The 12,368-nt window shown below is 45.5% G+C and overlaps 2 protein-coding genes across 8 annotated transcripts in view; both read left to right on the top strand.

Annotated features, from left to right (window-relative positions):
• Positions 1–7: 7 nt before the first annotated feature.
• LOC103153741 (inverted formin-2-like) lies at positions 8–8,142 on the top strand (the record flags this gene model as incomplete). The annotated part of the gene is made up of 17 exons (XM_016662118.1): positions 8–200; positions 286–789; positions 870–1,000; positions 1,081–1,142; positions 1,232–1,334; positions 1,712–1,797; positions 1,897–1,997; positions 2,540–2,610; positions 2,697–2,804; positions 2,884–2,954; positions 3,541–3,661; positions 3,736–3,900; positions 3,986–4,070; positions 4,148–4,309; positions 5,141–5,680; positions 7,392–7,454; positions 7,650–8,142. Coding segments are annotated over 16 exons (2,565 nt in total), but the record flags the coding sequence as incomplete, so codon positions are not given.
• Positions 8,143–10,704: 2,562 nt separating this feature from the next.
• The window catches only part of cep170bb (centrosomal protein 170Bb), a 17,671-nt gene continuing 16,007 nt past the window's right edge, over positions 10,705–12,368 (top strand). For 3 of the 7 annotated variants that reach the window (XM_007574732.2, XM_007574734.2, XM_007574733.2), the window contains exons 1-3: positions 10,706–10,934; positions 11,841–11,978; positions 12,233–12,322. In XM_007574732.2, the coding sequence (XP_007574794.1) occupies positions 10,854–10,934; positions 11,841–11,978; positions 12,233–12,322 (309 nt within the window). In that variant the 5' untranslated portion in view covers positions 10,706–10,853. Of the gene's footprint in view, positions 10,935–11,840; positions 11,979–12,232; positions 12,323–12,368 lie in introns of all 7 variants that reach the window. The other 4 variants (XM_007574735.2, XM_007574738.2, XM_016662128.1 and 1 more) reach the window with 3 other exon arrangements.

Genomic DNA, 12,368 nt, shown 5'->3' on the forward strand with positions numbered 1-12,368 from the left:
CCTGGTTGTTGCTGAGGTGAAGAACCGGGTTGTGTCTCAAAGTCGTCTCCATGGTCTCTGTGTCCAGGTGTCCAGCTGTCCGTCCTCAGTCCAGCTGCTCTCCATCCTTCAGGCCTTGTCGATGGTGGACCCAAAGAGAAACGACATCTGGCTGGCTCTGGAGGCGCTGACTGATCGAGCCACGCTGCTGGCCCAGAACAGTGAGTCCGGTTTCAGGTTCTGGGTCAGAAGGCGGGTCCAGAGGGATGACTGACCGGATGTAAGCGTGTCTGAATCTGTTTCCAGCTGATTTAGGCCCCGGTGATTCGCTGCTGGATAGGCTCTTCCCCACAAAACATCTGTCATCCAATAAGAAGGTCAGAACGGTGGACAGGGCGGTGCAGACCCGAACGCTCAGCTGGCCTCCTGGCCAATTACAGCCGTTAGCAGAGAAACAGGCTCCGCCCCCTGCAGCCGGTTGTCCTCCTCCTCCTCCACCTTTACCAGGCACAGGAGCTGCTCCACCTCCTCCACCTCCTCCGCCTCCTCCTCCTTTACCTGGCATTGGAGTTCCGCCTCCTCCGCCTCCTCCACCTCCTCCACTACCAGGCGCCGGACCTCCACCGCCTCCACCTTTACCTGGCATGGGGATCCCACCGCCTCCACCAATGGAAATGATCACCGCTCATTCAGCACCGACTTTAGGCAGCGGCTATTTTAGCCCAGCCCACCACTCAAGCCCCGCCCCCTGCCCCTCCCTGCGGATGAAGAAGCTGAACTGGCAGAAACTCCCGTCCAGAGTGGTAACCGGTGAGCTAGCGGACGTTCTCCTACCTTAACTCTGAGTTGTTTGGACCCGGTCAGGTTCTGGACTCTTCGTCTGTCCACAGATCATCAGTCTCTCTGGACATCATCATCATCAGAATCGGTGGAACCAGATTACTGCAGCATCGAGCAGCTCTTCAGTCTGCCTCCCACGGAGACCAAAACCAGAACCAAGACCAGAACGGAGTCCAAAGAGGTGAGAAACGTCGGTTCAGGTTCTGTGGTCCTGAAGGCATCGTCTGACCCGTTGTCCGTCTGTCGTCTCCTTGTCCGCAGATTTCGTTCATTGACGCCAAGAAAAGCCTGAACCTCAACATCTTCCTGAAGCAGTTCAGATGGTGAGGCGCCGGCCAATAGAAACGCTCCTTTGGTTGCACTTCCTGGTTTTCAGTCGTTGATCGATTCTTCTGCTCCGTTTCTGCTGAAGTTCCCATGAGGAGTTTGTGTCTCTGATCCAGAACGGAGACCGGTCCAAGTTCGATGTGGAAATCCTCAAACAGCTGATCAAACTGCTTCCAGAGAAACACGAGGTCAGAGTTCAGCAGACGCTGAGCACGCTGAGCGATAACTCGCACCAAACACAGAAAAAAATCGCTGGTTTGTCGCTAGTTGCCTTTTTTGAAAAATTTTGCTACATTTGTGTAATTCACTGTTTGAAAAAGTTTCTTGATGGTCAATTTTTTGGGGGGAAAAAGTCTGAGCTTTCTTTGTGGCTTTAAAAAAAAAAGTTGCTATATTTGTCGCTAGTTGCTTTTTGACAGGAAGCCGTTAACACGCCCGTCTGTGTTTATTGGCTCCGCCCACTTCAGAGGAAGCTTTCAGATTGGGTCAGGGGGCGGGGCTTTGCTTACCTGCAGCTGTTCCACTTGTCCACACGTTGTTTGACGCCTCACCTGTCTGTCCTCAGATAGAAAACCTGAAGTCCCACCAGGAAGACAGAGACAAGATGGCGTCAGTGGATCAGTTTTACCTGCAGCTGCTGAACGTGCCCAGGTAAGAGGACAGCGCCACCTGTCTGCTGAAGTAATGATTCACCTGCACGCCTGTCTCCTGCTGATGTGTGTGTGTGTGTGTGTGTGTGTGTGTGTGCAGCTACGCGCTGAGGATCGAGTGCATGCTGCTGTGTGAAGAGAGCAGCTGTGTGCTGGAGACTCTGAAACCCAAAGCTGAACTTCTGGACCAGGCCTGCCAAAGTCTGTATTAACAGAATCTACACACAAAATAAAACCTGAAAACACCTGAAGAAGAGTTCTCCATAGGGTTACAGTTAGAGATGTGGCGCCCCCTGCTGTTCATGTGAACAACCAGAGTTCAGATTCAGACAGGAAGAAAGTTTTGCTCCAGTTTCTCAGCACATTTGACCAACTTACCAGTAATGTTTCAGCAAATATAGGAGCTGATGTTTAGTAAATAATTCCTTAAAATTGATTTAAAAAGTATGAGATAAATTCATTTATAACCAGATATTTTTCCCGTGTTACAAGCGAAATAGTCTGCCAGTGCAACTAAAACTTTTTCATCAATTTTAGGGAATTAATAAAAAACAAGCTCCTACATTTGCTGAAAGTTGTTTTTTATTTCAAGTGCTCTAAGATATTTGCACTAAAAATGAGACCAAATCGCTTGTAGAGATTTTATGTTTTCGTCGTGTTCGGTCATATTTTACCTGATTATTTTGACACAGGAGGTGATGCTTCATTTCTCCGTGTGAAATCGTGATGTTTGGTGTGTTCAGGTGTGAGGGAGAGCTGCCGCCTGCCCAGCTTCTGCAAACTCATCCTCAGCGTCGGGAACTTCCTCAACTATGTAACCGCTTTCTGTTTCCGGACACACGACTGAATCCAGGTGAACAATCGGCTGTAATCTGCTGTCATTTAATATTTTTGCTTCAGGGAACCCACACTGGGAACGCTGACGGCTTTAAAATCGGCACTTTGCTCCGATTGAGTGAAACTAAAGCCAACAAGTCCAGGATCACGCTGCTGCACCACATCCTGGAGGTACAGGCAGGGGGCGCTCTGCTCACGCTGCTCATGCTGGACACAGATTAGATAACCTGAGGCTTTAATCTGACCCCAGGAGGTGGAGAAGGACCATCCGGACCTGCTCAACCTGCCTGATGACCTGCAGATCTGTGAAAAGGCTTCTGGGTAAACAGACCAACTGATCTCCACTCACATTTATTCATTTTAAAGAAATGAGTTTCCATTTCAAACGGAGGTCTTTATGTGTCATTATGATCCTGGGAGATCTGTGTAAATAAATTAACATGTAAACAAATGAGGCATAAAATCTATTTTAGACAAAATCCACTCCTTTAGTGAGCGAACTAAACGAGTGTTAATGATGTAAAATCACAGTTTGTTCGTGGCAGCAGCCGATTAGTGAACCATTTGTATAAAAAACTGTGTTATTGCACAGAGTGCCTAGTGTAAAACTATCTAATTGTCTTACAAATTGGCTATCTAGCTATGTGGGTAGCTAGTTGTGTACCTAGTTACACAACTAGGTACACAACTAGCTAGTGACATCATCACACTAGATACCAAGCAACCTAGATAGCTATCTAGGTAGCTGTGTTGTGTCTGTGTAGCTAGCTGACCAGCAGATGGTCCCGGGCTGAAAACATTAAAGAGCCTGATTTACAATTAATTCTCCATCTGGAGTGAACTGGAGTGAACACTGGAGTGAACACTGGAGTGAACACTGGAGTGAACTCTCCTGTTCTGGTTGCAGGGTGAGCATGGAGTCCATCCAGTCTGAGTACTCCTCTCTGTCCAAACGGCTCAAAAGCTCTGAGAAGAAAGTTTCCTCTTCCTCTGAGGACATAAAGGAGCAGTACCTGTCTGCCATCCAGGTGAGTCATTAGGCCCCGCCCCCTCGTCGTCGCCTCGTCTCACTCGCATCGTGACGGTTTTCCTTTTCCTCCAGGAGAGCCTGCAGGTGTGTGAGCAGCTGCAGAAGGTCATGACCTCTGTGGAGGACAGGAGGCGGGACCTGGCGGACTACCTGTGCGAAGACGTCGCCACCTTCTCCCTCGACGACCTCTTTGGGATCATCAAGACCTTCAGAGGGCTCTTCCTCAAAGCCCTCAAGGTGAGCAGCTGATCACAGGTGCTTCTGACATCATCAGGATGACATCATCACAAAACAAAACATCCGGGTCGTTTTCACCTGACAGGAGAACGAAAACCGGAGAGAGCTGGAGAAGAAGAGGAAGAAAAGAGAGGAGGAGAAGCAGCTGAAAGGAGACTCCGGCAGGATGGGTGAGTCCCGCCTCCAGCAGCACTTTGGCCAATCAGAGAAGAGGCGTGGCTGCAGGTGACCGATGCTCGTCTTGCAGTCAAGAGGGAGGTGAACCAGCAGGACGAAGGCTGCATCATCGACAACCTGATGGCCGAGATCCGGAAGGGCCACGCCCTGAAGAAGACCAGAACGCCGTCCCGCAGGGGCAGCAGGGGGCAGCGCCGGGGGTCACTTCCTGTTCCTGCAGGCACGGTGCACGGTATGGTTTACATCCCGAAATGTCACGCATGCAAACAACGATGGAGGGAAAAAAAGACGATTTCCCATCCATAGCGGCGCTGCTGCAGTAAAACTGTTAACTAAATGAAACCAGGAGATTCAGAGCGCCACAGCCGAAAATAACGAGAAAAACCGTTAATAACTCAGAACTAATCATACGCTTCAAACAGACCTGTTTCCATAGCAACTGACTGACAACAGCTCCACTAATGCATCAGGATTCAACACCAAAAAACAAGCAAACATTTGCTGCATTTGGTCTGTTGAATTATTGTTTTCTGGCTTTATGTTTGTTCTGACATTATTAATGAGTGGTCACTGTGGTAGACTAGCCACCGCTGCTATTGGCTAAGCTAACAGCAGCGCTTGATTAGCTGATTTAAACTCCTGCTCTACAGATGATCTGTCAGAGTTGGTCTCTGGGTCGACGTTTGTTTTGCTTTTTAATTGAACTCAAACACAATGAATTCTGCAGCACATCTACATGTTAAAGTTGTCATAGTCAGGCTAGCATAGCTGAGCTACTTTCCTCTCATTTGCTTTTTTTTTTATTAAAACTTTTACTTGACCTTGCCCCGCGTCCCTTTTCCTTTTAAATATCAGGTGTTCAGTTCAGTTTTACCCCATTATGTTGATAACAGCTAACACCAATACTAGTCATTGTTAGCCAGCAGCATTTTGCCCTCCAGCAGAAAGTTGGGGGCGTGACATCATGAGTCATCGTGTCTTTAGCTGAGCGCTAACTGTCAGCTAAACAGTGACGTCCTGTTGGATCTTCAGCTCTAAATCTGGAGCCATTGTTATGTTTCAGCGCGTCCCGGGACCATACGGAGGTCAAAGGCTGTCGAGGACCCCGACTCCCCTCTCTCTAGCCAATCACAGAAGACATCTGGAATGACACCAATCCAGGAAGATCCGCCCTCCCATCCAGGAAGTTCTGGCCAATCAAAGAAGCCGTTGGAGGCGGTCCAAACTCCTGCCACTTCCAACCAATCTGCGATGGCCTTGCCCTCTGGAACGAGTCCTGATCCCAGGTCAACAGAATCACCAAAGAACCAGAACCCACAAACACCTGCAGCCGTTCCTGCTGGTCCTGCAGAGGAGACCAGGCGCAGGCGTCAGCAGTCTTTAAAGGACTCGGGTCTGGAAACCCAAAGTTCCTCAGGACTGAAGGGAGTTCAGCCCGGCGCAGAGCGTCCGGCACCAAGCAGAGTCCGGAGCAGCCTGAGCGTGGCGGATGGGTCGGACTTTGAGTACATCTCCTCGTCAGAAGTGAGAGGAATCGGACCGGAGAACGGCAAAAATCCAAACGAGAGTCCGAGCAGGAGAACGCACAAGACCCGTCCAAAAGGTACAGAAACGTCCGAGCAGCAGAGATGACAGGTTTCTGCCCTGTTGGCATGGCAACCGACACAACCTTAATCTGCAACAGTAGTTTGTACTTGCTGTGCAAGTGTCTCCCCCTGCTGGTGAAGACTGGAGCTTCAACCAGAGAGGCTTTGGCCTGCACAGATGGAGACTCGTGCTTCAGACTTTAGCAGTTTAGTTGCAACAACAAATTTGTTGGACTTGTCTTAGACTCGCACTCTGAAGACTCGAGTCCAGGCAGGTTTTAAGCCGCTAACCGCGGCTCTGCATGATCAGACGGTCACTTCTTATTTTCCCAAATAAGAACTTCCACTGATCCTTCTGGAGCTCATTTTTAGCTTATCTTTGAAGACGTTTAGCACACTTAGCTTACCCCCATAGAGTAGCAAAACTTCAAGCTGATTTATTTTCAAGTATTTTCTTCCATACAAATAGCAGATCCCTCCCCTCCATATTGCTGCTTTAGCTAGCATAACAGCTTGACTTTCTGTCATTAAGTCCTGATTACTGCCATGTTCATGTTTATATGCGTCTGAATTTCACTGTTCATGTTATTGTGTCAATATGTTAACAAGCCAGGACAAACACAGAGGATGTGGGTCTGGTTTCCTCCCGGGCCTGAACCCGTCCGCCCCTCCCCTGAGGTAGAACCCGACTCAGACAGAACCTCTGTTCGCTTTTAATCCCAAATAATCCCATCAGTGATTCCACGTCTCTGCATGTCACCTCTAGTCTTTCTAAATCGGGTTTGACGACCAAACATGTCAAAGGTTCTCCTCTCAGCCAATCAGCTGCTTCGTAACAAATGTTAGAAAATCTGCAGAATAAATCTGAGATGAAGATCCGACTAACACTAAATCCTGTAATGTCTGATTAACAGACGCAGACCAGGCTAAAAGGCTGCTGTCGCCCAAACACACGGGCAGACCAGCGGTGTCCAGAGGCGGCTCCAGACGGACAATTTCAGGACCAATTCCTGAGGACATTTTCCAGAAGAAACTCAGAAATGTTGAGATTAATCTCTGAACTAAAAAAACTTTACATTTCTGAGTTTCAAAAGTTCAACATTTTCAACTTCTGAAACTCAGAAATTTCTAAGTTTTTCTACATTTGAGATTAGTCTCAAAATTTCAGACTTTTTTTTGTCGCAAATTTGAAACTTATGGAAGTCAGTCATTTCCTGCTTTTTTTTTTGAGTTGATTTTTGGAGGGGTGAAAATTTCTGATTTAATCTAAAACTTTTTGAGGTTTTTGGCAGAAATGTACTCCTCTGTTTGCTTTCTAGCTTTATTGATCCTAATACATCATTGTAATTTAGCAAAACCAAATGCTAAAGCGCTAATTTCCACCATGTTGATACACATTATGTCGCCCTCTACTGGCTCAGATCTGTCATTACACAGCTTCCTGAACCGTTTGTTCTTCAGGAATTGATTCTTTAGATTTGATTTTTCGCTCCTGTTTCAGTTTTTAAGTTTTGCTAAATCTGTTGTTTTTGCAATCTGATGTGAAGAATCCTCCATGTTTTATTAGGAAGCGCTTCAGCTGTTTGTTCATGAGGCTCCTGGTTCCTTTGGCTCCAGGGATTCCTGGTTCTGCTGGGTATCTTAGAACGAACCGGACCGAACCTGCCAGAACCAAACGGTTCTGTTCAGCCACAAACCGACCAATCCAATCGTCCCTTTTTGTTGCAGGACTCGATGACTGCGTCAGATCCCAAAGCCCCAAGCAGAAGAAAGGATGCGTTGTACAGTGAGGTGAGTCCATGTGTGTGATGTCATTGGTTGTGACATCATCATACAGGTGTTTGATTTTATTTTATTTTTTTGTTTTTCTACGTTGAGATTTTCCGTTTCAAGCTTCTGGCTGGTGGCGCGTCGCCTCAGCCTGGCAGGTCAGGGAATAACATCTGGATGTTGTCATGACTTACTGTTTTTCTTTTATGATTCCAGGTGAGCAGAGGAGGACCCGTCTCCATGGCAACAGGAAAGATCTGAAGTGGAATAAAAACTGTACATGGAGAGCAGAGAGCAGGGTTTCTGGTTTCTGGTTTCTGGTTCCGTGAGCGTCGGTGTGCTAATGCAGATTACCTGAGCAGTCAGGTGAGCGGATGTGGGCGGGACCTCCGATTTGCCCTGGTTTCATTGGTTGAAGATCAGATCAGATCTCAGATCAGGGGATTCTGGGTAAAACCAGACGGTGAACGTTGAACTCAGTCAGGTGATGAAGTGTAGGAGTGATCTCCATTTCCTGTTACTGCATTTAACTTCCTGTCCTGCAGCCTGTCACAATAAAACTCCATCTGATGGTTTGTTAAATCTGCAGGATTTCCAGTCTGATCAGGATTTTCACATTCTTCTGGATTTTTTACACTAAAAAGACACAAAATTAAATGTTAAATTTGTTGAACCAGTAAAACAATAAATAAATATCTTTATACTCTTTGCATTAAACTTGTCTCTTCGTCTTTCTTATGGGGATTAATTAAATTTCCTAGAATCAAGATTTGGATAAGTATATATGGCTTAGGGTAACCTTAACCCTATTTTATTTTCTAATTGTTAAAATTTACTTCACTAACATAACTTGACTTTAAATCAAGAAAATAAATGTAGTTTTTNGTGAGCGTCGGTGTGCTAATGCAGATTACCTGAGCAGTCAGGTGAGCGGATGTGGGCGGGACCTCCGATTTGCCCTGGTTTCATTGGTTGAAGATCAGATCAGATCTCAGATCAGGGGATTCTGGGTAAAACCAGACGGTGAACGTTGAACTCAGTCAGGTGATGAAGTGTAGGAGTGATCTCCATTTCCTGTTACTGCATTTAACTTCCTGTCCTGCAGCCTGTCACAATAAAACTCCATCTGATGGTTTGTTAAATCTGCAGGATTTCCAGTCTGATCAGGATTTTCACATTCTTCTGGATTTTTTACACTAAAAAGACACAAAATTAAATGTTAAATTTGTTGAACCAGTAAAACAATAAATAAATATCTTTATACTCTTTGCATTAAACTTGTCTCTTCGTCTTTCTTATGGGGATTAATTAAATTTCCTAGAATCAAGATTTGGATAAGTATATATGGCTTAGGGTAACCTTAACCCTATTTTATTTTCTAATTGTTAAAATTTACTTCACTAACATAACTTGACTTTAAATCAAGAAAATAAATGTAGTTTTTTTTAATCAATTTATGCATTTCTGTATCATTTTATACATAAAATTAATAAATACCAGATTTATCACTTTTATGTTTTATTTGACCTTTTATATTTTATTTTGTGATTTTATTTTGTGATAAATTTTTAACCACATGTTTATTTCTGAATATTTTTCTTCCTACATTTATTTATTTGTGCATCATATCCTTATATAAACCATCTTCTACATTTATTTTATGTTTTATAGATGCATATTTGGCTTTTAATTTAAATTTTACTTTATGAAGTGATTTATTCATGAAAATATCAAGAAAATGTTGCAAATATAAATGTCTGGAATTAAAAACAATCACCATTGTGTCAATATTATCACTAGTTGATTTTACAAAACAATTTGAAAAGATTAAAAGTAAAAATGCTGGAATGAATGATGGGGAGATAAATGCGTAAATATGACTGAAAACTGAGGAACAAATAAATAAATATGGGTTTTACCACTAAGGTCATTTTAGATGGAACATATTTATATATTTTTGTCTTGTATGGCAGCACCTGGTCCTTCATGTTTACTCATGTTACAGATTATTTTTCTTTCATTTCTTCCCCCAGTTTTAAAATAATTATTAATCATAATCGGTTCGGCCGCCCAGGGCCGCGTCCAGCCTCCCGCCGCCTCTGGTCGGACCTGCCGGACCTTCAGCAGGTTGTGACGTTTCGCTTCAGTATCAATGACATCATCACCACCAACAAGCTGCGTCCTCGTGTCAACAGTGAGGTGACGTAATGCCAAGCTGAGCTTCATTGACGAGTCACGTGACTCCAGCTGGGAGTTTCACTGATAATGAAGATATCGATAGTTTTATTGATGGAGACGCTCTGTGTTTGTCCTGTTCAAGGAGATGCGGGACGTAAATTAGAGCGCCGACTGTGGAGACCGGAAGTGTGATTGTCTTCACAATAAGAGCACAGATCCATTCATATCGACCTACAGCTCAAACAACCTACAAGCTTTACTCTGGTTTTCTTTTCTTTCTCTCTCTTTTTTTTGTTTTACAAATAGGAACGTTGAAAATAAATAAACTTCTAGGAGCTCCTCTTTCAGTCTGCAAGACATTTAAACACATATGAAAAAAATATATGGGACATAAAAGTATGTCAATGAAATAATTAGTAAACTAAGAAATGTAACAAAATGATCAAAATCAGATGTATGAATATGTCGTTGCTGTGTTTTAGTGTTTAAATACAATAAATTTTTGAAGAATTTGAATTCATGAGTAACAGCAACTTTTAATTTCCCTTTGGGATCGTTGGGAATTATTTCAATAATTTTTTTAAATGTTTAGTTAATTTTGTTTAAATTAGTTTTTCTTTTAATAGAATACATACAAGCTATTTGATAAAATTAATATATTTAATAAAGTATATTTTATCTGTGATGGACAGGTGACCTGTCCAGGTGACCTGTCCAGGTGACCTGCCTCTTCCTGGAGAGGCACCAGCACCGCCTGACCACCAGGGACAAGGGTGTAAGAAAACGGATGGATGGATATTTTATAAAGTAAAATATACTATCTTAAAATATATCATTAGTGATGCATTTTATCTGTTATTTAGTGATAATGGGATTTATCACTAAACAGATTAATTCTTTTCTTTAATATTCTTGTTTTAATATTTTTGCCACAATTAATTTTCCATTATCATTTTAATTTACCTTTAAATACATACATTAAAATTATCCTAAATATTAAAACATCTCATATGTAATGAAAATGCATGGTTGTGGGCAGTCTTTTAATTTGAAGGCCGCGTTGGGGCTCTTCCGGTGTCGTAGGCGCTAACGCGGTGCGTCTTGACGCAGCGGGTTGCCGCTGGTGCGTCAGGAGGAGACGGGCGGAGAGATGCCATAACAGCAGCAGCATCAGGACCAGAGAGCGAACCCCCAGCAGAGACCCGAACCCCGTCCGAGCTCCGGCCCTGCGGGTCGCCTCCCATGCTCCACCCGCCCCGCAGTGCGGCAGTGCGGGATCCTAACGCAGGACAGCGGCGGGGAGCGGCGGCATCTGGAGCGGAGGTAAGAGGAGGAAGAGGACAGGGCGTGGAGGAGGGGGGGCTGGGACCGGACTGTCTGGGATGACTGCAGCCGGAGGCGGCGCATCCCGGCCGGGCCGCCGCAGATCAGAGCCCGCGGCCCGCTGGGAGGAGCTGGACCAGCCGCTCGGATCCTCCGGCGGCCGCGCGTGCGCGTTTGCGTGGCTCAGTTGAAATGATGATGATGATGATGATGATGACGTGACAGATATGAGCAGACAGCTGCCAGGTTGCATCCAGTCAGGTTCAGGAAGGTCACGTGGTGTGACGTATGACAGGTTAGTTTCCGCTCAGTTCTTAAAGCTCCGCTGATGGTTGAGGCGCAGAAACCTGGACGATTCTTTAAATCACCGGAACAGAGTCAAGGCTTTATTGGGCCTCTGGTATTTTAATCAGGACTTTGACTAGGCCATTGTAACAGTTTGACCCTTTTTTGGCCACTTTGTTTAGGATCAGCTGCTGTGTTTGGGTTGGTGGTTCTGGTGATGATCTGGTCTGGTTTGGACCCAGAACCAGCTGGAGCTCATGGTCCAGTCAGCAGCTCTGCTCAGATCCTCACAGAACCAAAACGGATCCAACTCAGTCCGTTCAGATCACGGACCTGGAGGTTTCAGAACCAAAGGGGCGTGGCCTAAAGCTGTAAATCAATCAGTGTTAAATACAAACCTGTTACAATCTGCAGCAGATTAAACGTGTTTCTGAAACCAATCGGACCTCAGAGGTCGATTCTATGGTTCGGTCTGTGATCCCGGTGGGTCGACTTGAATCCGCCCGTCCGGGTCGGACCGTCAGTGGAGCGAAACTGTTTTTATCGATGACAGCGTGGGTTCAGGATCCCTGCTGCAGGACGTAGTTCAGGCTGTTTGTGGGTGTGGCCTCCATTTCCCAGGATGCACTGCGGTTTGTCGGCAGGCCTGTGAAGATGAGCGTGACGTCATGGTTCCTGGTGAGCAGCTCCGGCACGCGGCACCGCCTCCCCAAGGAGATGATCTTCGTCGGCCGCGAGGACTGCGAGCTCATGCTGCAGGTGAGGAGGCATCCGACCATCCAACCAGGCATCCAACCATACGTCCAACCATAGAGCCATACATCCAACCATCCTTCCTTCAATTTTCTCCTCTTCCTCTCTTCTCTTCGTCTGTTTGTTCTTCCTCCATTATTTTTCACCTTCATCATCACTTGTTCCTTGTAAAACTTGTCGTCGTCTTTTATCTCGTCTCCTTTAAACTCACTGATTAATAGATTGTGTGTGTGTGTGTGTGTGTGTGTGTGTGTGAACAGTCGCGCAGCGTGGACAAGCAGCACGCCGTCATCAACTACAACCCAACAACCGACGAACACCTGGTGAAAGACCTGGGCAGCCTGAATGGGGGGAGACACACACACACACACACACACACACACACACACACACACA

Source organism: Poecilia formosa, unplaced genomic scaffold, assembly GCF_000485575.1.
Source record: "Poecilia formosa unplaced genomic scaffold, Poecilia_formosa-5.1.2 Scaffold360, whole genome shotgun sequence".
NCBI classification, from domain to species: domain Eukaryota; kingdom Metazoa; phylum Chordata; class Actinopteri; order Cyprinodontiformes; family Poeciliidae; genus Poecilia; species Poecilia formosa.